Source organism: Phyllobates terribilis, unplaced genomic scaffold, assembly GCF_046119375.1.
Source record: "Phyllobates terribilis strain yellow unplaced genomic scaffold, ASM4611937v1 Scaffold_10__3_contigs__length_209671492, whole genome shotgun sequence".
Taxonomy (NCBI): Eukaryota; Metazoa; Chordata; class Amphibia; order Anura; family Dendrobatidae; genus Phyllobates; species Phyllobates terribilis.
Genome location: NW_027362770.1, coordinates 100965742 through 100990353, shown reverse-complemented (window position 1 = coordinate 100990353; position 24612 = coordinate 100965742). Strand labels below are relative to the sequence as shown.

At 41.6% G+C, this 24612-nt stretch overlaps 1 protein-coding gene across 3 annotated transcripts in view; it reads left to right on the top strand.

The window, feature by feature from the left end:
• Positions 1–4719: 4719 nt before the first annotated feature.
• The window catches only part of LOC141164439 (protocadherin gamma-C5-like), a 192280-nt gene continuing 172387 nt past the window's right edge, over positions 4720–24612 (top strand). For 2 of the 3 annotated variants that reach the window (XR_012250907.1, XR_012250906.1), the window contains exon 1: positions 4720–9065. Coding sequence is in view for 1 of the 3 variants with exons in the window: in XM_073649672.1 (XP_073505773.1) it covers positions 5096–7540 (2445 nt within the window). In the remaining 2 variants the exon portion in view is untranslated. The remainder of the gene's footprint in view (positions 9066–24612) is intronic. The other variant, XM_073649672.1, reaches the window with a different exon arrangement.

Sequence of the window (24612 nt, the reverse complement as noted above, 5' to 3'; positions counted from 1 at the left end):
ACACTATGGAAGACCCACTTCCTAATAATGGGAACATTTTTTTTCAGGAGGCCCTCCTCTACGTCTCTTCCAAGGGGCATTGGAGTGCCTCTAAATTTTTGGCAATCCTTGCATTCACTGCAAAGGCAAACACAATGGGAGACCCACTTCCTAATAATGGGAACATTGTTTTCAGGAGGCCCTCCTCTAAGTCTCTTCAAAGGAGTATTGGGGTGCGTCCAAATTTTTAAAGTGGTATTGGGGTGCGTCCAAATTTTTGGCAGCCCTGCCACTCACTGCATACGCAATAACAGTATAGGAGAACCACTCTTTAGTAATGGGAACAATAAAACATAGCCGGATGATGGCTCTCTAAGAATAGTGAGGGCCAACTGCTGGACCTTTAAGAATAGTAAAGGCCGCCTGATGGCCCTATAAAAATAGGCTTTGTGACTTTCAGAGTCCCTCCTTCATAAATGAAACAGGATGTGTCTGATAATGTCTCACACACCACATGGCCAGATAAGGTTGTAAAATGTTAAAATGACATTTCCTGGTGAATGCATTTGTCACGGTTGGAAGCAATGCAAAAGTGCAAAAACGCATTAAAAACACTAAGTGTGAACATAGCCCACGGTGTGGAAGAGTATTTTTGTTTTTGGTTATTTATTTTGCTTTATATACAAGTCATTACCCTGGAAAGGATGTTCCTTAACATATTTCCCAGGAAAATGCATTTTGGTTTCGTTTTTGTATGTTTTATTGTGAGTCTGTAAAAGTGCCATAATACCTCTGACAACGTTGTTGACAGCAGCGACCTGGGAGTCAGAAATGCTTCCAGGGGTCTTCCCCATGCTGTTCCCATGTCATTTGAGCACTGTTACCATCGATTTGGGCAATTTTTAGGTCCTCTGCAGACCGCTGGGGGGAGCCGCCTGAAAAATGCTCGAGTTTCCCATAGACTTACATTGGGCTCGTTGCTGGGGTCAAGCACCTGAGTATTCCAATTTGCTCGAACCGAGCAACGAGTACCCGAGCATTTTAGTGCTTACTCATCACTAATTCAGACCCCTTTAAATTTTTCACTCTTTGTTTCATTGCAGCCATTTGGTAAATTCTTAAAAGTTCATTTTTCTTTCTCATTAAAGTATACTCTGCACCCCATCTTGTCTGAAAAACACAGAAATGTAGTAATTTTTGAAAATTTATTAAAAAGGAAAAACTGAAATATCACATGGTCATAAGTATTCAGACCCTTTGCTCAGACACTCATATTTAAGTCACATGCTGTCTATTTCCTTGTGATCCTCCTTGAGATGGATCTACTCTTTTATTGGAGTCCAGCTGTGTTTAATTAAACTGATAGGACTTGATTTGGAAAGGCACATACCTGTCTATATAAGACCTCACAGGTCACAGTGCATGTCAGTCCAAATGAGAATCCTGAGCTCAAAGGAACTGCCCAAGGAGTTCAGTGACAGAATTGTGGCAAGGCACAAATCTGGACAAGGTTACAAAACAATTTCTGCACTACTAAAGGTTCCTAAGAGCACAGTGGCCTTCATAGTCCTTAAATGGAAAAAGTTTGGGACCACCAGAAGTCTTCCTAGACCTGGCCGTCCAGCCAAACTGAGCAATCGTGGGAGAAGAGCCTTGGAGAGAAAGGTAAAGAAGAACCCCAAGATCACTGTGGTTGAGCTCCATATATGCAGTAGGGTGATGGGAGAAAGTTCCACAAAGTCAACTATCACTGAAGCCCTCCGCCAGTCGGGCCTATATGGCAGAGTGGCCTGACGGAAGCCTCTCCTCAGTGCAAGACATATGAAAGCCTGCATAGAGTTTGCTCAAAAACACATGAAGGACTCCCAGACTATGAGAAATAAGATTCTCTGGTCTGATGAGACGAAGACAGAACTTTTTGGTGATAATTGTAAGCGGTATGTGTGGAGAAAATCAAGCACTGCTCATCACCTGCCCAATACAATCCCAACAGTGAAACATGGTGATGGCAGCATCATGCTATGAGGGTGTTTTTCAGCTGCAGGGACAGGACGACTGGGTGCAATTGAAGGAAACACTAATGCGGCCAAGTACAGAGATATCCCGGATGAAAACCTCTTCCAGAGTGCTCTGGACCTCAGGCTTGGCCGAAGGTACACCTTCCAACAAGACAATGACCCTAAACACACAGCTAAAATAACAAAGGAGTGGCTTTAGAACAACTCTGTGACCATTCTTGAGTGGCCCAGCCAGAGCCCTGACCTAAACCCAATTGAGCATCTCTGGAGAGACCTGAAAATGGCTGTCCACCAACGTTCACCATCCAACCTGACAGAACTGGAGAGGATCTGCAAGTAAGAATGGCAGAGGATCCCCAAATCCAGGTGTGAAAAACTTGTTGCATCATTCCCAATAAGACTCATGGCTGTATTAGCTGAAAAGGGTGCTTCTACTCAATACTGAGCAAAGGGTCTGAATACTTATGACCATATGACCATGTGATATTTCAGTTTTTCTTTTTTAATAAATTTGCAAAAAATTCTATATTTCTGTTTTTTTCAGTCAAGATGGGGTGCAGAGTGTACTTTAATGAAAAAAAAAGGAACTTTTTAGAACTTCCCAAATGGCTGCAATGAAACAAAGAGTGAAAAATTTAAAGGGGTCTGAATACTTTCCGTACCCACTGTACAATAAGTCTAATGACAAAACATGATCAATGGAGAGGCGATAAGGAGTTAAATAATAATAATAATCAAAAAAAAAATACCTGTGCCATCCCTCACCTGTTCTTACATCACCTCCACTGCAACAGTATGAATATTCAGTGTGAGTGCTCCACACGCCCATGGGCATGGGGAGTAGTGAATATTGATTTTCTTTTAACAGCGGACCTAGTGTGAGCCTCAACGGGTGGCTCCTTGTGCCCAGCTCCTCTGTCGCTGCCGATCCCCCACACCCTCCACCGTCCACAGCAGGACTGTAGATCAGGACTAAAAGACGCACCTCCCACTTTCCTCCAAAATTTTGGAGGAAAAAAGTGCATCTTATAGTCTGAAAAACATGGTATTTTATTATTTAAACACTCTCCCGGCCCTTAAAATTAGCAAAATGGAGCATGTCCACCATCAGGCTGGTTTTGTGCAAATCAAATTCCAAATTTTTGGATTCATCAGAATCCAAAATTTGGTGTAAATGTGTAACAAATTATATACATTATGGATCCTTTTACTCATCTCTATCCACAACACATTTGTTAACATGAAGATAAAGTAGACAACCTCTTCTATAAAGGTCCAGGCACTGCAAACACAAGGGTTGTACATTTTAATCAGGAGTGGACATATCAATGGCACAACCTGCGGGCCCAAGAGGTGAGGGGACCACTTCCATCTTCAAAGCAGGTGGAATTGTGCATTATGATGAGATATTGGAATGTAAAGGACACATAGCGCAGGGACCCTCTTCTTTCTGTGCTCGCCACTGATTTTATCCTTAAGAAATTCTAAACGTATACCTAAATGAGGCAATTATTTACAACATGAATCAGCACTGTGTGTACGAGTCCACATTTTTATCGGTAATAGATGAATACAGAAATGTGGGCAAAGGGGGGGGGGTAATACATGTATACATGTGTCTTTAACATACGAAATATGCACCGATCACTTGTTTTGTGCTAGTCTACACTGAGCTGATGGGTGCAGGGTCGAGGCATTGTGACCAATTCTCTTTGTTTCTTTCCCCCTCTGGCAGTGAATGGATGTATCCCTCCCCTCCTCTTTATTGCCATTTACACTGTCAAAGAACATCTACTCTAGAGAAACACAGTTGCTGTTTGAGAAGAGAAGTACAGGATTTAATAAGCTCCGTAGAACAATGCCGGGACCATACTCATCAAACTGTTTGGTTAGGTGGTACTCTGGATTTTTTTTCCTTTTATTTTCTGGATTATTATTTCTGGATATGCAGTCCCAAGGCTTCATGCATGATTAAAATGGCAAGTATTTTTAGGATTCTCTAAGCCACTGGCTGCTAAGTATTAACTCTACAGTATATAATCTTGCTGGGTTGGGTAAGAAAGCTCTGTAGTAATATAAGTCACTCTATGTTACCTCTATATGGACTTTTTTTTATCTTATGTGGAGCTTTTTCTATTGTAATATGCAGAGATGTGGAAAGACGGCTTTTTCCAAAGTTGATAATGTAACTAAGAATGTACAAGAACAGGAAGTTTAGTGTAAATTGTTGATCAATACGGTGAAATTGATGAATTGGTGGCTTTTTTATGGAAATGTTCCATATGTCTCCTGAACTCTTTGTGCTTTGTGTTGTCAAACTGTTAGCAGCAAGTGAAGAGCAGATATTAGTCATTTAAGAGATAGTCTGTTGCTGGGCTGACACTTGGAAAGTTCTTCCAATGTTATTTTAATTAGCTCCGAACACTAGAATGGCAGATTGTGTTGTGGGTGTAATGTTTTCTTCTGTTTCCCAAACACATTATAAATTATAAAGCCATCTCGTTTCCTTCCCAGCTCCTGCCTTCTTTCACTAGCTGTAGAGTTTATTTTTTTTTATATTTCACATATACTGCTTAAAAGACAATATTAGATCTAAGAAATGTTCCCATTCAGTATTGGCCGTATGCATTACAAGCCCCTTTCAGCACATGCATGCCTCGTGTGGGCATACAAAGGGTTACACTACAATCCATTCTGACGTGAATTTCTATTTTTGCCTTTTTTTGGCATACTAGGATTGCATTTTTTTGACATTCGCAATAATTAACATTTAAATTTGAATTTGCTTTCATGGAACGTCGGTAACTTATTTTAATACGTAGAAAATATTTTTCCAACCGGTGATTGGATATACTAAAACATATCTCGAGCCAATGCAGTGCTGCATACAATTCAATGGCTGCTATGTGCTTGCTCCTCCTTCGTTTCCTTTCTGTTGCCAGCTAGATTTTTACCTTAGCCTCTCTGTCTGATGGAAAAAGAAATTACAAAACAACCTTGACTGCATCCTTCTTTTTTTTTTCCAAAGGATTAGCTGCTCTGTATTCAAGATGTGCTGAGGGGAAAAAGGGACGGCTTTCAGACAAGGCTTTTCTGCAATGATTCATCCAGCAGGTTACCGTGTTTTGCAAGTAGGAATTCTGCATCTCTTTCCTTTGTGGCTGCTTGTAAACCTTACATATGCACAGTTCCGATACTCTATCCCCGAGGAGCTGAACAGGGGTGAAATTGTTGGGAATATCGCTAAGGATCTTGGAACAGATGTGGCAAAACTAGTAGCTGCTAACCTCCAGGTACTTTCTGATTCCGATTCCCAATATTTCTCTATAAATGTAAACAATGGAGCCATATTGGTGAATGACAGAATAGACAGGGAGCTGCTATGTGGTCAGAGTATTACATGTATTTTAAATCTAAAATTTGCTATAGAGAATCCAGTAGAAGTATACAGGATCGAGGTTGAGATATTAGATATAAATGATAATTCACCCCGATTCCAGAGCGAAGAGCTGACTTTAAAAATAAATGAGTTGGCTTCCCCTGGTGCTAGGTTTTTAATTCCAAATGCACAGGATCCAGATATAGGCTCTAATGCATTGCAGGAATACCATCTTAGCCCAAGTGAAAATTTTGCTCTCATTGTCAAAAAACGCACTGATGGTAGCAAATTTCCAGAGTTAGTATTGGAAAAGGCTTTAGATAGGGAACAGACAGCAGTCCACCATCTGGTACTCAAAGCAGAAGATGGTGGGGTACCATGTAGATCGAGTACCATGCAGATCACAATTATTGTCCTAGATGCCAATGATAATCACCCAGCATTTGATCAACCTTCTTATAATGTACAGCTGAAAGAAAATGCCCCAAAAAACTCTCTAGTTATAAAACTTAATGCCACAGACTTAGATGAAGGGCCTAATGGAGAAATTGAATACTTTTTTAGCAGCCACAATTCAGAAGCCTTAAGCAATATTTTTCAGCTTAATTCAGAAACTGGTGAAATCCGAGTACTTGGAAACTTAGATTTTGAAGAGATTTCAGTTTATGAAATTGATATTGAAGCTAGAGATAAAGGAAGCCCCATAATGGAAGAGCATTGCAGCGTAATTGTCCACATTATTGACGTAAATGACAATACTCCAGAAATGACTATAAGTGCATTTTCTAGTTCAGTTCCAGAAGACTCTCCAGCTGGGACAGTAGTTGCTGTAATCACTATCAAAGACAAAGATCATGGTGATAATGGACGAGTACAGTGCCAAGTAGACAAAAATCTTCCCTTTACCGTAAGGGAGGATTTTGAGCAGCAGTTTTCCTTGATTACAAGTGATAACTTAGACCGTGAAAGTGTTTCTGAATACCAAATCACCATTACTGCAAAGGATATGGGGAACCCCCCTCTTTCCACCGTGAAAGTTATATCAGTTGCAGTTTCTGATGTGAACGATAACACCCCTCAGTTTGTTGAACCAGTTTATGAAGTCTTCGTGGAAGAAAACAACAAAGCTGGTGAGTTACTTTGTACTGTTTCTGCTACAGATCCGGACTTGGACCAAAATTCACGCCTTTCTTATGCTATATTGCAGAACCCTAAAGAGGACTATGCTAGTTCATCTCATATATACATTAATTCAGAAAATGGACAGGTGTACCTTAAATTTCCTCTAGATTATGAAAGGATTAATTACTTCCAGTTCCAGATTGAAGTTTCTGATGCAGGCTCTCCACCTCTTAGGAATAAGACTGTTGTACATGTTTTTGTTCTAGATCAAAATGATAACTCTCCAGTAGTTGTGTTCCCTGTAATTGGAGCCAATTCTGTTGCCCAGTGTAAGATTCCACGTTCTACTGGGCCAAACGTTATGGTAAGCAAAGTATCTGCGGTAGACCATGATTCAGGACGAAATGCGTGGCTTTCCTACAACTTACTCGAAGCAACAGATCCAACTCTGTTTAGTATTGTTATGAGAACTGGTGAAATAAGAACTAAAAGAGCAATTCAAGATGTTGATCCTAATGTACATGAGCTCCTTCTACTTGTGAAAGATTCTGGAGAACCCTGTTTATCAACTTCAGTAACAGTAATGATGACCCTAGAAGACAAAGACCTAGAAGTCTCTCAAGGTGTAAAAGACCATTCAAAAAAAAGAAATATTTCTAGCCTCACCTTGTATCTTATTGTCTGCTTAATTGTGATTTCCGTCATCTCACTAATTGGTTTGGCAGCCCTTGGAATTAAAATTCACAAATGTGAGAACAAGAATTTTCCTCTCTGTTGTCGGCAAAACCAAAAGAAAGCAATGGTGGCAGGATCCAAGCTCCACGGAACTTTTCAACTACACCCCAGCCTTTGTAATACCATAATAGGTGTTCGAGTGGATTGTGCTGGAAATATTCCATCAAATCGAAGGGTCAGAACATGTTTCTCCCCAGTCTCAGATATTAGTGAGTTTATGTTTATGAGGCCACCTCATGTCACTGCTAGTTCCTCCTCCCCGGGAATACTGGTTCCAGATCCTAACTTCTCCATTGCTTCCAATGAGGTGAGCTCCCAGTATTTGCCATTACTTGAAACCAAAGTCAAACAAGATGAATGTCATTAAGTTTTCTATATTTCATCTTTCATGGCATCTGTGAGCAGTGTGGTGAACATATCTACAGCCCATTTTTATCATCACAGGTCATTATACCATAGTCTCCACCTTTTGAAAGAAAGGAAACATTACTACATTAACATTGAAGGAGAAATCCACTAATAATCAGATTAATGCTAAATTATCATCAATATGACTGAAATTAGAAGTTAATTTAATTTGGATGACAAAATAATGCACACATAGACATCAAGGTCTTTACATTGACATTAGGCATTAACTAGAACTTTCGGCATGCCAGGTACAGCCTAACATGGACAACTACCAAACAGGCAAAGGTTTCAAATTAATTGATAGACATTTTACTGTTAATTTTTACAATAGATGAGAGAATACAGAATGTATACTGTGTCTTAATCATTTTGATATAGGTGTTAAGGGTACAGCATAACATAATGATGTCAATTATGGTCTAAGCCAAAACTCTGAATGCATTCCAGATATTCTGCTCTAGGATCAAAGTGCCTGAATAAAAGATTAAGGAAATTTTAGGGACAAGTTCAAACGGAGTAAGGGTAATGCTAATAATCTTTTGTTAAATTTTAAAAGTGAATATTAATGGAGGCTACAAGGTTAAATTTACACAGAAATATATGGAAAGGGGAATTGTTATAGTGTAAGGAACTCACATTGAGTCTTGTAAAGCAAATATTAAATTTACAGGCCAAAATGTATTTTATCTCTTGAGAACACAGAAAATCCTAGAATTATAATATTTAAAGTCAAGTATAGTCTACTTAATCTCCGTAGATAGACAATAATGGATCTAGTTGCGAAATTAATGTAGGATAATATGATATTCGGAGCCCTACAAAAGCGGTAGTTTAGGGACTTTATGCTGTATAGTTTCTTCACATAAAATATGTTCATCCATTATAAATATTTAAAGATACAATTACATGTGATCAGCCCCAGGGATTCTCCAGGCAATGATATTTTCACAGCCCATAGTCATTTGTGTCAAACCTGACTGCTAAATATGTTCCTTACGGACAATGATACTTGCCAAGATGAAATCTAGAATTAGACTTTTCACTGCGGATTGTCAATCTGGAATATTGTACTTAACAAACTTCTTGCAACTTAAGAAGGATGAAAGTCCACCAGACCTTGTTGGGTTTTTGGATCTTGGTTAAACAACTAACTGACTGATGTGTCTTTACCTTCTATCTATAAACCTGCAGCACTTTTTAAAGTGCCTTATTAAAGTTGGTTCTGTATTGGATAAGAAAGTGACTTTTGAGGAATACACACCAGCAAAAAAAAACACGCCATAATTACAATGTAATCAACAAGGCGTACAGAAGTACACTGTCATGTGTTTCGGTCTGTTCTAACAGACCCAGACTTGTTTGTAAAGTTTTTAGTGAGTCCAGATTAATATACAAGCATCTATTGAAGACCATACGATGGGGTAAGAGACATCATGATTCATGAAATTCTAATTTATTTTGTCATACAAAAATCATTTCTGTGCTTTACATTTTCTTACATTCATAATAAAGCATTTTCATATTTCCTTTGTGTCAATTGAGTGTGTGGAACATCGTTTTTTTTCATCCTGTTTTACATATTTCTTATAATGCTCATAAATTATGCTACAATGATGCAAACATTTCTATGGAAAGTTGGATGACGGATATGAACATGAGGTATATTTTACCGGTCAATTGTTTAAATGCACCTGTACAATGTGGAGATAAACATTTTCTGAGTTTATCCAAGAGTCAAAATATAGTACTTCATGACTGAGGATTTCAGTACCTTAAAGAGGTTGGTCACATACTTGGTGGGGGTGCAACACCTGCTCCCCCGCCATTCAGCTGTTACTGAAAGTTCTCGAATGTTGTTGGAACACAGCAGTTCCATCATTTCTATAGTGGTTGTGCCCAGGTACTGCGGACCCAGCCACGACGGGGTGCATCTGCAGTACCCACAATAGTTTTGATGGACCTGCTGTATTCAGGCAGCATCGAAGAACTTCCGGCTGGCACCGATAACAGCCAATCAGGGAGGTGCTGGGTGTCACACTCGCATTGATCAGATATTGATGGCCAAAAAAAAAGTAGTGGCCAACCCCCTTAAAGTTATACTCAAAAGTTGAAAATACATCCATTGCCTGTAGAGTACAGTAACTACATACTGCAACTGCAGCTGAGCCCCACACTTCACCCATGTTGTCCCTTGCAAGCTCACTTCAAACTTTGTCATGACCTACCCATGAACCAGTATAGGAAAAGACTTACAGTGCATGCACACATAAACTTTACTGTAAGTCATTGCCTATACTGGTTCACAGACATTTTAAGCCAACCACTACCAATAAATAAAAAGGCAAGCAGGAGTGGCCTGCTAAAAACACTTGCAGATCCCCCAGAAGGTCATGGGCATGTATATGAAACATTGGAGATGATTCCAAGCAATTGCTGTATTTTCATCTTTTGCCCAAAGGGTCACTTTAAAGAGATTGTCTTTCTTTTTCATTTATGCTAATGGATGCTTGAATGGTGCCAAACTGAAATACCAGGCACAACTAATGGCAAAACTGGCACAGAACTTTACTAATTTAATACATTTATGTTACAACATGATTCCTTTACAGAATAGTGATGTCATCATAGCTAATTGATAGTGATGATGATGTCACTGCTCAGATTGTTTATATTTATAAAGATAATTGTAATAAATCTGTACAATATAATATAGATTTTTATCCTTAAAGAGGTTTTTCAGGCTTCAGTAAACCCCTGTTTTCAGGCCGTTTGTTTTAAAAAACTTCCTTGGGTCCAGCACTGAGTCTTCGACACTACTCCCAGTGTGTTATTGTCTGAAGCACTGAAGTCACTTTGACAGTGCTGCACCCAGAGAGCTCAGAGGTTCTGAGCGGTTCATGCTGTCTACTCAGGCAGCGCCACTGATTTCACTGATTGGCTGCAGTGCTGTCGACGTGACGTCAGCACTGCAGACAATAACAGACATTGAAAGTAATTGAGGAGACTCAGTGCCGGACCTTGGGAGGGGGGAGTAAAGTAAAGCAAAGTTTGTTTTTTTAAAACAAACTGCAGCAGAAAAACAAACTTTTCCAAAACCCGTTTAACGTTGGGGAAACATTAACACAAATTAATTTTTTATACTGTATATATCTAAATATCCAATGTAAACTATCAGGTAATTAGTGGAATGAATATAAAGGTGATATTTTATATTTGAAACTATTATTTTTTCAATCTGTGACCTAATGTAAACATCACATCATAAAACGCATACAAAAACGCATTATGCATTATCAGTATTTTAAAATGTCTTTTCATGGCTTTATTAGTTAGCAGTCTTTCTGTGTTTTAAAAAATGACAACAAGAAAGAGCAACTTATTTAAACTCCTAAAAGGGTTGTCAGTTAATTTTCCGACAGACCTTATTCAATGCAGTGGTGAAAGAGCGAACGAAGCATCAATATATCATATATTAAAATATTTATCCTCTCAAGAGTTTGGATATAATAGGTGATAATGTAACGTAACAGTTGAATAGCATCCTCTGTGAAGATGCCACTAATTGTCACCCTGGTCCAGTGGCCATGAACTACCGGGATGGGAGCCGCATGAGAGCTCTGTGAACCGCCTTCTTGCTGCTTACTTCCTATCTTTTGTCAAGCCACAAAAATAATGTCATACCAGGCCCACAAATCTGAAGAGATTCGAGCAGGTAGCCGACAGTTTGCAGGGCTCCCTTCTGGAGTTCATGGACTTCTGACAAGGTCATTGGATCAGGGTTCTGCAAATTTATTTGCTCATCTCTAGTGGCAACCAGGCTTGGCCTGGCCCACAGGAGAACAGGAGAATCCTACAGTGGGCCCCTGTGCAAGATTGGGTCACCACCCTCTTATAGTGGGGAAAATAAGTATTTGATATTTTTCTTTTTCATATAGGTAACGAGTTGAAACAGGTGCAATTAATACAGGTAATAAGTGCAGAGTAGGATGGCTTCTTAAAGAGAAGTAACAGGTCTGTGAGAGCCAGAATTCTTGCTGCTTGGAAGGTGATCAAATACTTATTTCATGCAATAAAATGCAATTTAATTATTTAAAAATCATACAATGTGATTTTCCGATTTTGTCTCTCACAGTTGAAGTGTACCTACGATAAAAATTACAGACCTCTCCATTCTTTGTAGGTGGGAGAACTTGCAAAATTGGAAGTGTATCAAATACTTCTTTTCCCAACTGTATATGAGCACTGCTTGGCACTATATACAGTACTTGAATCACTATGCACAGACAAAGGCAGTATCTTATTCATTTAACAATCTACCCAGTTCATTGTTATATAAATTTGTGATTGAGGATAATGTCACATTTACATGTAGCTGAAAAGTGGGGCCCTGGAGTTGGTTACTGGTGGGCCCTTGGCACCCCAGTCCGATACCATATTTTTTTGAATTATAAAATGCACTTTTTCCCTAAAAATTTTGGGGGGAAAATGGGGGTGGGTTTTATAATCTGGGGCTTACCGGAGGGGGGGAGGCTGCGGTGGAGCGGGGTCCCAGGAGGCAGGGGCACTGCTGCAGGAAGCTGCTGTGGCAGGAGTGAGGCTGGGAGGAGGGGATGTTCTGCAGTGCGATGCTGCGTGGGTTCTGGACTTTCACAAAATGTCAGGAGTCCCAGCAAATTCCCATCCTTTTAACTGCAGTGGACAGATAAACCTGCGCCTGTGTCGCCTCCGGCGGCCTTTTTCCCGGAGTCCACCGCAGTGAAAAGGATGGGAAGTGTGGGCACTCCCGACATTTTCTGAAATTACGGAGTCTGCGCAGTCTCGCACTGCCGAACACCCACTCCTCCCAGACCCTGACCAGCAGCATTGCCCCTCTCCTACCGCTTCCGCCAGCTTCCAGCAGCAGCACCTCTGCCTCCTGGGACCCCACTGCATCACACGTGTCCCCGGTCAGCTACTGTAAAAGCGGACTATAAGAAGCACCACCATTTTATTGAAAAAAAAAATTATATTTTTCTCCCCAAAATTTGGGGTGCATCTTATGATCCGCAAAATAACATATATGAGTTATGCAAAGCATCTTCACAAAGAAAAGGACAGGGTCTCTAATGCTACTTATTTACTTATTGAAGGTAGCAATCCTAGAAGTCAAAAATCAGGAACTGGCACCACGTGTGCTAAGCATACCTTTGCTGTGGGACACCAGGGACAGCAGCAGCAGCAATCACCCTCATCAGCAGGCGCAGCACCATCCACGATAAGAGTCCATAAGAATACATACGAGGAGAAATGCACGGGGTGGCACTGCGCTAGAGGTAAAATCTTCTTTTATTCATGTACAAATAAAATCATGGATGCGGGGATGTTGGCCCTTCACAGGACGACGGCCGTTTCACGTGGTATTCTACGTGTCCACCTGGACTCGTAGAAGCGTGTATACCATGAAAAATGGCTGTCGTCCTGTGAAGGGCCCGCATGCATCCATGATTTTATTTGTAGATGAATAAAAGAAGATTTTGCCTCTAGCGGAGTGCCAACCCTTGCATTTCTCCTCGTATGTAATTTTAGAAGTCAATATAGTCACTTTAAAGTCTTGTAACATGACATAGGATATAAAGCCAAACCATAATCTTCTCCAAAAGCAATTAAAGGAGTTGTCCAGTCCATAACAATTAGCATCTCCCCCAACCATCAGTCGGCCGGCACCCCCATACAGATTTGACTGTTGGCCAGATCCATCAATATTGGCTATTTTGACCGACATTAGTCTAAAGTATATGGGGGTCTTAAGTCTCCCTACATCCACTTGGTAGTCTCCTCAAGGACAAACTGTACAACTCAGAACTATATGAGTTGTAATGGCAATCATATTCTTTTATAATTAAAACTAGGAGATGGCTAAATTCTTAAAAACGCAAGGGAAAAGAATAATTAAGTTTGAAAGGGTTGTCAGAGATGTTTCAAATTACATTAAATACATATAATGTTATTAAAACAAAGGTGAATTTTATTCACTAAATCTAGATTCTAATTATAAGATGTTCCAAATGCTAAAATAAATTCTGAAATAGTTACTTACTTTTTTAATTTGTTGGCGTACCCCATGGTGTCATGTGATCACTGATTACTAGGGGGACATTAAAGTGATTACTGCGCTATAAAAATAGGAATCACCTGAAGATCCAAGATATCACCAACACTGGAATTGCACTAGTAGTATATTAGTTTTGGGGGTTTTTTTTACATTTTTTAACATTGTTTCTTTAGGGGGGAAAAAAACTCATTCAGCAAACAATGATATCTGTTTCTATCTTTTTTCCTCAGGAAAATTGCAATTATTTAATTAATTTAGTTCTTGATGTAGATGCTGAGACAGCCATACCAGTTTCCTTCATCTTAGGCAAATTTCATGGATAATTTTTACAAAGAAGCCACATGAATATTTATGGTTCATTTTTGCTATATACTAATAAGCCTTAGGACTACACTGTAGTTTTTCAACTATAAAAGCATGCACAGTATTTAGATTATGACATTACTATACATAGAACTCAATGGAGTTGCATTAAACTTACAATTTAATATCAACAGTACTCCTTCTCCAACAGTAAAATGGCGGATTACTCACAAATGTCAGGTTAGGGAAAATATGGTGAAAAACGGTTGTAAAATTGCAGTGACATTTTGATAGTATTCCTCCAGCAGATTCTGTATTACATGGGTATTGTCCCCTGGCGTCATTGCGTCTAAGAACATAAAGCACAGCACAGTGCACCATATGGAGGCATACTAGAGTATTTATGCCTCCAGACTCTTTGAGACACAATACAGCCACATGCACACAACAAAGTCTCAAAGCGGTTATCCACTACTATTTAATTTTTTTACTACGGGCCTAAGAACTAAAAGCCAGGTAGTTGCTAAAACCCAACCTGTTGTGCCCGGCACCGGTCTCTGCCAGCACAGAGCGATCACAGACCACTCATGCCGACGATTCAGCAGCTACCGTCATGGAAAACAGAGCAGTGGCTTCTCTTCCACTCTGTTAACAAGACTTTACTGCCAAAGTCAATCTGATTTACAACCTGCTCCCCACTGCCTAACTGCAGGGAGCAAGCTGTCAATCAACATGAGGTCGGCAGTCACACCCCATTGACAGCGCAGCCTGGAAGAGGAACAGTGGCTATGTTGGCGCGGAGCAGCTGAATCGCCCACAGGAGCCAGCGCTGGGTAGACCAGGCAGGTACAGTAGTTGCCTCTGTTAGCAACTACTTGCTGGTTATGTTTTAGACCCAGAGTAATAAAATAAAATAGTCCTGGACCACTCATTTAATGTACAAATATTTATGCACCCCATGTAAGCCACAAGCCACTTTTTTCCTTTCTGTAAGTAATTTAGTGGACAACACTAAATTTAGCTCAGACATTAATTTAATAGGAAAGTACAATAGTTTTTGGAAAGAGTAAAGATTCTGAAGTTGGGTTAGACACAAACACTCTATATATCTGTAGAGTTTCCATTATGTGATACCACTCAGCTAAAACTCTATGTAGGGCACCAGCCCCTGCAAATTGAAGAGCCTCTTCTTTTCCCTGGGTGTCTTGACTGAAAAAGATTCATGAGATTAAAGGGGTGTCCAGTACTTAGATATTGATCACCTATCAGGGGTGTCCAGTACTTAGATATTGATCACCTATCCCTAGGAAAGGTGATGGGCAGCAAGGTGGCTCAGTGGTTAGCACTGAGTTCAAATCCCTCCACGAACAACATCTGCAGAGAGTTTGTATGTTCTCCCTGTGATTGTGTGGGTTTCCTCCAGTTACTCCGGTTTCCTCCCACACTCCAAAGACATACTGATAGGGAATCTAGATTGTGAGCCCCAATTGGAACAGTAATGATGATGATGTATGGATAGCACTGTGGAATATGATGGTGCTATATAAGTGAGTGCAATAAAAAATCAATATCAGGTTGGTTTTGTACTGACAGCTCACCGATCAGATGTTTGCAGCTCTCGCCTTGACCAGTTGTAAACAGTTTATAAAGCTGGAACAGCACAGCTACATGCACTCTGTAGTAGCCATTCTCTGCAGCTCCACTTTTATTGAAGTGAATGGGAGCTGAGCAGCAGTACCAGAGAATGCCCATTACACAGACTATGGAGCTTTAAAGTTCAGTTCCAGGCTCCATACACTGTTTACATCCAGCCAAACAGGAGCTGCGAAGGAGTAGCTAGGGGTTCAGCTCGGGGAAGAGGGGGTGAAGGCAAGTCATCTGAGTTGGCCCCTAACCAGGTAACCCTGATTACAACTACAGTGGCTCAGTCTAATTGTGGGTATAGGGGAACCTCAGCAGATGACTATACGGTTATTGAAAATAAATCTCTATACTAAGACCAACACCGATATTGCCGCCATATGGTGATCATGTAGTTGTAGATATCAGTGCTGCAGAACATGCAAGTGATTACAGTACAGTTTTAGGTAGTGACTTACAGGTGACATTCTTTTCTATGGAGTCATTCACTTTTATCGACTTTGATATCTAGCCCAAACTGACATGACAACTTCTTCCAGCCACGACTCGGCTGCAGAGTTTAAAACAAAGACAAATTTGACTTCTCACATTTCCAGCACTTTCCCCATCTATTCACAACCTGCGCAAACTACTGAACCCAATGCTGAGCCACTTCTGCTATATGTGTCACTATTACTGGACCTGCAGTTTGGCACAGTAACAGTGCTCCTCTTAGTGCCCCACATAGTAATGCCCACCACTGTGCCCGGTACAAAGCAAAATACCTCTTTTGTGCCCTCTAAAGGGTAAAATTGTCCCCTAAAAAATATTAATGCCCTAGAAAACAGTGTCCACATTTTGCCACTAGAAAGTAATAATACCCCATGTGCATCTTTGACGGTCACAATACCCTGAGTGCCCCAGTAACAATGCTTTTTAAGTGCCCACTTAAAATTTAGTAATGTCCCCTGAGCTCCCCATGTGCAGAACCCCTATACACAGTATAGTGGGCCCCCAGCTCCCCTATACACAGTATGGTGGGCCAACAGCTCCCCTATATACAGTATGGTGGGCCCACAGCTGCCCTTTGCAAAGCATGGTGAACTCACAGCTCCCCTATACACATTATGGTAGACCAGCAGCTCCCCTATACACAGTATGGTGGGCCCACAGCTCCCCTAAACATAGAATAATGGGCCCACAGCTCCCCTATACACAGTATAATGAGCCCACAGCTCCCCTATACACAGTAAAATGGGCCCACAGCTTCCCTATACAAAATATGAAGGGCTCACCGCTCCTATATACACACAATGTATAATGGCCCCTACATTAGCCCTTACATTGTATAATGGTTCAAACAGTAGCCCTCACACTATATAATGACCCCCATAGTAGTTCTCACACTGTATGAGGGCCCCACACTATATGAGGACCCTGACAGTAGTCTCCACACTGTATGATGGCCCCCACAGTAGCCTCCAAACTGTGTAATGGCCTCCACAGCAGTTCCCACACTGTATGAGGGCCCACCACAGTAATCTCCACACTGTATGTATGATGGTCCCCACAGAAGACCCTACAATGTACTATTGCCCCCCAACCACACTGTATGATGCCCCCACAGACACATCACAAGTTTAATTAAAATAAAAAACATCTTATATTAATCCAAGATTCTGTCGAGCCAACCGGTAAAGCACGTACAGGACATGAGTCCGGGCTCGATGATGTCACCGCTCCAGGACTCTGGTGTCCTGTGCTCGCGCCTCAGCCAGTGTGTCACCCTGCCATTGTGTAGGCCGCATGCTTAAAGTGACCTGTGGTCTACAGAACAGGAAGTGGTAGTGCAGGTAGACCATATCTCCCTGCTCTACATCAGGTTTTAACTATATCAGTGTGCTACATAGGCCAATACAGCTAGGAGTGCAGTAGCTCTGGGTGGGCCCTTCGGTGTGGGGATCCCAGGACAATTAAAGCCTCTTCCCCACTGGTAGCTGCAAACAACTGATTGGTAGGGGTGCCATATCTAAGCACTGGACAACCTCTATAAGGTTAGTTTTACAAAAAAACTCCAGTATTTTGAGGAGCCAGAGCCAGAAGCAAATCCAAAAATAAGAGGAGCATAAATCCTTTGTTAATTTTTTAATATACCCTTGGAACTTAAAAATGCATCAAAAATGGTTTTCAAAAACTGGGAAGAAGTTTTCAATGGGATTCCATACCCCAATCTTAGACCAAAAGCTCACTTGAGTAAAGTGGGCAATTAATTAATTTGGTGCATTTTTGGGCTGTCTGTGTGCCAGAAAATGCTGGCATAGATTTAAACTATTATTTTTTTGCATAAATTGTAGTAAATATGTTGCAACAAGGTTTCTCACATTCCTTTTGCTAAGCCATGGTCATTGGGCGCAAAAAAGTCATATATTTGGGCAACAACCCTTTGCATCAAATTTTGTGACATTTTCAAGCTAGAGAAAATTAAAAATTCCCCCCATTGTGTGTAAAAACACTCTTACAGATGGGTTGGTTGAAGTTTCAACTCAAAATAGTTTTATTTGGAGCTTTTATACTTGGAATGCTATATGGTAAAACTAAAAAGTTTCCTATATCAAAATTTAACCATTATTTTGACTAGCCGATTACAGAAAGAGGTACATTATGTACTGACAGTTTAATAGTTAAAGACTTGAAAGTCCATTATAACAAGATTTGAAGAGTTCATCATCCAAACGAGTCTTCCTGAAAAACATCATTCATGTATAGAAGACATTGCAAAAACAAGCAGCAATCACGTTCCCATTATTTTATTTTTTGGAGGGAGAATTTCCAACCAAAATGTAAAACATCAAAAATTAGAGCCTTCGATAAAGTTTAGTATTTGTGTTTCTTTTACTTTCCATTTCATTTTTGATACGGAACAACAGGAAATGTAGCTACATATATTAGTGGTTAGTGGTTACGGTGAACACGTTGAGTATTTGGTGAGTTTTTCACCTCAATATTTGTAAGCCAAAACTAGGAGTGGAAAAGTAAGAGGAAAAGTATAATAGAAACACATGCACCACTTCTGGTTTTGGATTATAAATACTGAGGTAAAAAACTCAAATATTCAGTGTGTGCACGTGACCTAAAGCGTCTAATAGCATTTTGTTAGTTGTTTCCTGAGTGCTTTTTTGACATTTTTGACCACCAGCGGGATTTTTAAGCATCTTTCCATACTTTTTTTTGTCATCTTTTTACTGCCGTTTTCTGGACATTTTTTTATACACTGCTCAAAAAAATAAAGGGAACACTTATACAACAGAATATAACTCCAAGTATATCAAACTTCTGTGAAATCAAACTGTCCACTTAGGAAGCAACACTGATTGACAATCAATTTCACATGCTGTTGTGCAAATGGAATAGACAATAGATGGAAATTATTGGCAATTATCAAGACACCCTGAATAAAGGAGTGGTTCTGCAGGTGGGGTCCACAGACCACATCTCAGTACCAATGCTTTCTGGCTGATGTTTTGGTCACTTTTGAATGTTGGTTGTGCTTTCACACTCGTGGTAGCATGAGATGAACTCTACAACCCACAGAAGTTGCTCAGGTAGTGCAGCTCATCCAGGATGGCAGATCAATGCGAGCTGTGGCAAGAAGGTTTGCGGCGTCTGTCAGCGTAGTGTCCAGAGGCTGGAGCCGCTACCAGGAGACAGGCCAGTACACCAGGAGACATGGAGGGGGCTGTAGGAGGGCAACAACCCAGCAGCAGGACCGCTACCTCCGCCTTTGTGCAAGGAGGAACAGGAGGAGCACTGCCAGAGCCCTGCAAAATGACCTCCAGCAGGCCACAAATGTGCATGTGTCTGCACAAACGGTTAGAAACCTACTCCATGAGGGTGGTATGAGGGCCCGACGTCCACAGATGGAGGTTGTGCTCACAGCCCAACACCGTGCAGGACGCTTTGCATTTGCCACAGAACACCAGGATTAGCAAAGTCGCCACTGGCACCCTGTGCTCTTCACAGATGAAAGCAGGTTCACACAGAGCACATGTGACAGACGTGACAGAGTCTGGAGATGCCGTGGAGAGCGATCTGCTGCCTGCAACATCCTTCAGCATGACCGGTTTGGCAGTGGGTCAGTAATGGTGTGGGGTGGCATTTCTTTGGAGGGCCGCACAGCCCTCCATGTGCTCGCCAGAGGTAGCCTGACTGCCATTAGGTACAGAGATGAGATCATCAGACCCCTTGTGAGACCATATGCTGGTGCGGTTGGCCCTGGGTTCCTCCTAATGCTGGACAATGCCAGACCTCATGTGGCTGGAGTGTGTCAGCAGTTCCTGCAGGATGAAGGCAATGAAGCTATGGACTGGCCCGTCCATTCCCCAGACCTGAATCCGATTGAGCACATCTGGGATATCATGTCTCGCTCCATCCACCAACGTCACGTTGCACCACAGACTGTCCAGGAGTTGGTGGATGCTTTAGTCCAGGTCTGGGAGGAGATTCCACAGGAGACCATCTGCAACCTCATCAGGAGCATGCGCAGGCGTTGTAGGGAGGTCATACAGGCACGTGGAGGCCACACACAATACTGAGCCTCATTTTGACTTGTTTTAAGGACATTACATCAAAGTTGGATCAGCCTGTAGTGTGTTTTTCCACTTTAATTTTGGGGGTGACTCCAAATCCAGGCCTCCATTGGTTAATAAATTTGATTTCCATTGATGATTTTTGTGTGATTTTGTTGTCAGCACATTCAATTTTGTACAGAACAAAGTATTCAATGAGAATATTTCATTCATTCAGATCTAGGATGTGTTATTTCAGTGTTTCATTTATTTTTTTGAGCAGTATATTATAACTCCATTGAGCAACGAAGAAACAAGGGGCAGGTATATGGAACGGCGAAAACTAGATGGACTTGATAAGTACAGGCAAGCATAATGGGAGACACGGCAGGTGCAGGCAAGTACGGTTGGCATACAGACTGGCACAGCAGGTGCAGGCAGGTACGGCTGGTATACAGTCTAGCACGGCAGGTGCAGGCAGGTACTGCTGGTATACAGTCTGGCATGGCAGGTGCAGGCAGGTAAGGCTGGCATACAGACTGGCACAGCAGGTGCAGGCAGGTACGGCTGGCATACATACTGGCACGGCAGGTGCAGGCAGGTACTGCTGGCATACAGACTGGCACGGCAGGTGTATGCAGGTACGGCTGGTATACAGTCTGGCACGGCAGGTGCAGGCAGGTACTGCTGATATACAGTCTGGCATGGCAGGTGCAGGCAGGTAAGTCTGGCATACAGACTGGCACAGCAGGTGCAGGCAGGTACGGCTGGCATACACATACTGGCACGGCAGGTGCAGGCAGGTACTGCTGGCATACAGACTGGCACGGCAGGTGTATGCAGGTACGACTGGTATACAGTCTGGCACGGCAGGTGTAGGCAGGTACTGCTGGTATACAGTCTGGCACGTAAGGTGTAGGCAGGTACGGCTGGTGTACAGTCTGGCACACAGGTGCAAGCAGGTAAGACTGGCATACAGACTGGCACAGCAGGTGCAGGCAAGTACCGCTGGCATACATACTGGCACGGCAGGTGCAGGCAGGTACTGCTGGCATACAGACTGGCACAGCAGGTGTATGCAGGTACGGCTGGTATACAGTCTGGCATGGCAGGTGTAGGCAGGTACTGCTGGTATACAGTCTGGCACGGCAGGTGTAGGCAGGTACGGCTGGTGCACAGTCTGGCACGACAGGTGTAGGCAGGTACGGCTGGCACACAGACTGGCACGGCAGGTGTAGGCAGGTACGGCTGGTATACAGTCTGGCACGTCCGGTGTAGGCAGGTACTGCTGGTAAACAGTCTGGCACGGCAGGTGCAGGCAGGTACGGCTGGTATACAGATTGGCACAGCAGTTGCAGGCAGGAATTGCTGCTTCTACACAGACTGGCACGGCAGGTGCTAGCGGACACGGCAGATATATAGGCAGGCAGGTGTTGGTGGACACGACTGATATATAGGCAGGCAGTCCCTGCTGGGGGAGGGGGAAGCATGCAGGGATGCCGGCGCTACAATACCCTTACTTTGCTTAAGCTTGGACATACTGACAAAATTACAGTTGATCTAATTGGAGTTAATGAGGAACTAATTCCAAGATAACATCCAATATAATTGCATTTCCTATTGTTATTTATTTATTTTCAAAAATTGCCACCTAAATAAAATGGAAAAAAGTCAGTATTTCCAAAAAACAAGCCTTTTGAGTAAACTTCGACTGCGGTGCTGATTTGTTACTAATCTATTTTTAGTTTTGAATTTTTGTCAAAATCATCTTCACGACCATTGACGTATATTTACGTCAAAGGTCGCATCCCTGCCTTTGATGTGGGCTTGTACATCGAGCCCACATCTTTCCCCGCATATGACGACTGCTCTGCCCGTGGCTGTTAACCAGTTAAATCCTGCTATCAATCTCTGACAGCGGGATTTAAAGATGCACTCCCATCAAAGTTTTTATCGTCTTAATACATTACAATCATATTATACAGCACTCTGTACTTACAATTGCTCATTTTGCCCTTCTACCCGGTAAATTCTTCTCTTTTCCATTAGATCTATAACATCATGTGAATAAAAACAGACTAGCTGAATCCTTCTAAACTCTACATAGAAACAGTAGGTCAATTTTCCCCGGGCGCACCTTATTACAAAATAAATAAACCGCACTTTACTAACCCTCCACAGGTCCTCTGCTGAGTCTCTGCTGCTGCTCCTGGGATCTAACATTGGCTGCAGCGCTGACGTCATGTTGACAGCTAATTTGTGAGCTCAGCAGCTCTGAGCTGTGCTGTCGATGTGACATTATCAGATACCGGGAGCAGCGGCAAAGACTCACAATGGACATGGGGTGTAAAGCACTGTTTGATTTTTTTAAAACAAACTGCGCCCGGGGACCAAGATTTTCAAAAGGGGGTAAATCATTTAAGGAGCCACTGCCTCCCGACATTGTTTTCTCACCCCGCACCAGCTTTTTAGGGTGGTGCTACGTGGCAGAAGCTCGTTTAATGCTCTGTCACACTTAGAGCACTGAATGCCTCATTTGCATATGAAAATGTTAATTCCTCAGAAATGCAGCAACAGATAGAAGAGATAAAGATGTCGACATAAAGGGGTACATACTGTAGATCTACGTTTCGAAGTCCTGAAAGTCCGAATATATAGTTTGGAGAATGTAATGCAGCCTGTTTGGTAATGGAAACTGCTTTTTTTGTATTAAATGAAATTCTGAGAAAATTAAGGGTCAATAATTCCTTTATATTCAGTATCTTCATGTAGATTTTTTTCTACAAATATCAACAGGGCATAGACCGGAATAAAACAATATGACAATAATTAGCACAGCGGAATACAGCTTGTTGATGATACAGTATATGATTAGTTGGAAACAGAAGTGAGAAAACTGCTAGAAATAGAACTTGAAGTAATTATGTTAATATCTTTTCATAGTACTGAATCCATCATATGAAAGATTCTAGCAGTACCCAGCAGACTCATTTGGGGGTAGACAGTGGGGTCCTCAATGGCTCTGCCTTGATATCCATAGTTTTGACAAAAAGAAAAGTACTGCATGTGATGAAATTTGTAATGGAGACACACAACAAAGCCTCCAACACATATTTAAAGGGGGTTTAATCCATGATTGTGTAATTACCGAATCCCGACAGTGTGTAATTTACAAATTTTTTAGTTTTTGGTTTACAACATTAATGCAAATTACTGACCAGAATATAATCATGTAAAACTGACATAAGACTTTATTTTTAAAGGGAATCTGATAACAGGTTTTTGCCACCCAATCTGAGAGAAGCATAATATAGAGACACACACCCCAATTCCAGCAATGTGCCACTTACTGGGTTGCTTGCCATACTTCTGATAAAACCACTGTTTTATCAGCAGGAAATTGATACTAGATGACTAATAAACATGCTACCACTTAGTCCTTCATATTCACAAACTCTGTATAACCCTGCCCCACCACATTTCCAGCTTTCTGCCTATACACAGTGTACACATAAAGCTGCCAATCAGTGATGTGGGTGGGGTTATACAGAGCTCAGCATTCAGAGAACTGCCAGATATGTTACAAATAAAACTATGATTTTATAAAAGTTGCAGCAAGCAGCCCAGTAAGTGACACATTGCTGGAATCAGGGTCTTTGTCTCTACATCATGTTGCTCTCAGATGGAGTTTGCAATGTCATCTTTTAAATAAAACTGGACTTTACTTTGGATACTTTGTGCTACTTAGCTTTGATAAAACGTTATTGATAAAGTCATATGCGAACTACTTGAATTTTTAAGGCATTTCCAGAGCAGAAATGCACTAAAAATAAATATGTGTTTTTTTGTAAAAAAAAAATAAATAAATGAGAAATTGTTAACAAAAAAAACACTAAATATAGAACAGAAAAAATCCTGAAAAAATATCATGCCAAAAAATTAGCATTTTTATGTATAAACAAAACAAAAACACATTTTTGATTCCTGCATCCGGAATGACCCAATATTTAAGCCCTTCCTGACATGCGCCGTATATATACAGCGCCACGATCTTGCAGGCTCACGCTGAGCCCTACCACAATCGATTGCGGGTGTCAGCTCTTTGTGAGAGCTTACTCTACGCAGCAACGCCCATGATCGGTGCTAGCACCAATCGCGGGCGTTTAACCGCTGTGATGCCACTGTCAATAGTGACAGCGGCATCGCAGGGCATTGCACAGGGAGTGAGCTCCCTGTCTCCTCCCATCAGCACAATGCTATCCGATCGTGTTCTGCTGATGGTCTCCATGGTGACCCATGGTCCCAAGATGGCCGCAGGGTCCTTCAGCATCCTTCAGGCAGGTGTCCTTTCAGCACTTGCTCAGACAGCAGGAGCTAAGATGCCTCCTT